This window comes from Sinocyclocheilus anshuiensis, unplaced genomic scaffold, assembly GCF_001515605.1.
Source record: "Sinocyclocheilus anshuiensis isolate Anshui unplaced genomic scaffold, SAMN03320099.WGS_v1.1 scaffold595, whole genome shotgun sequence".
NCBI lineage: Eukaryota > Metazoa > Chordata > Actinopteri > Cypriniformes > Cyprinidae > Sinocyclocheilus > Sinocyclocheilus anshuiensis.
In genome coordinates this window covers 277,534-279,212 of record NW_015551037.1, presented here as the reverse complement: position 1 = coordinate 279,212, position 1,679 = coordinate 277,534, and the positions used below count along the sequence as shown (strand labels likewise).

Genomic DNA, 1,679 nt, shown 5'->3' with positions numbered 1-1,679 from the left:
TATATATATATATATAATTTTAAAATATTACATTATTTTATTACTTTTTATATTTTCTGTTTTCATTTTACATTAAGTTAACTTTTTTTTGTAATTTTGTTGTGTTATTTGTCATTTTTATTGTTTAAAAATATGTCTATAGAGTTCTAAAAGAAAATGAGAAATTATGTTTTGGCAACTATGGGAAATAATTTAGTTAATTTTAATGAATCAAGTTACATTTTTTACAAATATTTTTTTATTTAAAAAAAAAATACTTATTATTTTATTTCAGTTCACGTTTATTCGTAATTTTGGCTTTTCAGAAATTAATTGATCTCTATGAGAACCATTTTTTTAAATCTATTTGTTTATATATTTTACTATTTTTCTGAATTTTTCTCCAATTTATTTATTTTTTTTACATTTTTTGTTTTCATTTTAAATGTAGTCATTTTTTTATAATTTTGTCGTTTTTTGTAATTTTTATCAGCTTTTATTGTTTTAAAACGTCTATATAATGTGAAATAAAATAAATAATTTTAATAAATATTTTATTTCAGTTCATGTTTGTTTCAGTAAGGATTTTTTTTGTTTTGTTTTTTAGTTTTAGTTAACAATTATAACACTGACATGATAGTTTGTATGTAATTTTTAAAAACATTTTATTCATGTGTTCATTCTGATAATTTCCTATGGTTTCTACAATATATTTAGCATAATGTTAACCTATATTCTAACATCATTTACAGCAGTTTTAATTCAGTTATCACTAAGATTAACCATAATTTTGGCTTTTCAGAAATTAATTGATCTCTATTTGAACCAGTTTTTTTATTGTTTTGGTTTATTTATTTGTTTATATATTTGACTTTTTTTCTGAATTTTTCTCCAATTTTATTTTATTTTTTCATATAACATTTTTTTTTTGTTTTTTTTGTTTGTCATTTTTATCCGTTTTTATTGTTTTAAAATATGTCTATATAATGTGAAATAAAATAATTAAAAAAAATATTTTATTTCAGTTCATGTTTGTTTCAGTAAGGATTTTTTGTTTTTGTTTGTTTTGTTTTATATTTTAGTTTTAGTTACAATTATAACATGATGAATTGAATTGTGGCACTTATGAACCTTCTCTTTCTGAGGACTCATGTGTTAGTTTGAGAAGCGCTCGCTCACCTGTGCTCGTGGTAGGCTGCTGATCCGTTGGTGTCTTTGTGTTTGTCTTCGGGTTCGTCCGCGGCGAGCTCCGGCCCCAGAGCCATCTTCTGCCACTCCTTCTTGCGGTCGTGAGGCGCCCGCGGGATCTTCTCCTGGTCATGAGGACGGTCGATGTTCTTCAGCTGGACGAACACACACACACACACAGACGGAGCGTTAGTCTCGTCTCCAGCAGGTGAGTCTCTACAGTGAAGCAGAAGCAGGTTTAGCAGCCGATGAAGATCTACTGAGACTCGCACCGAGAGCAAGAGCGTGAGGAGAGAAGAAACCAGATATCAGGAGATATATGAACATAATCACACAAACACTCAGACTGTCAGAAAATCGGTCAAATCTGTTGCTTGATTTTGTCCGATTCAAATAATTACAGCATCCATGGCACATAGAAGATTGAATCTGACGAAAACTATTAGAAAATGTGATATTTTACCCTATATATATATATATATATATATATATATATATATACTGTATATGTG

The 1,679-nt window shown here is 27.6% G+C and overlaps 1 protein-coding gene across 1 annotated transcript in view; it reads right to left on the bottom strand.

The window, feature by feature from the left end:
- Positions 1-1,679, bottom strand: part of wasf1 (WASP family member 1) — a gene marked incomplete at its 5' end in the record, with an annotated part of 42,711 nt that overhangs the window by 5,126 nt on the left and 35,906 nt on the right. The window contains one exon of the mRNA XM_016450886.1: positions 1,159-1,322. Coding sequence (XP_016306372.1) covers positions 1,159-1,322 — 164 coding nt within the window. The remainder of the gene's footprint in view (positions 1-1,158; positions 1,323-1,679) is intronic.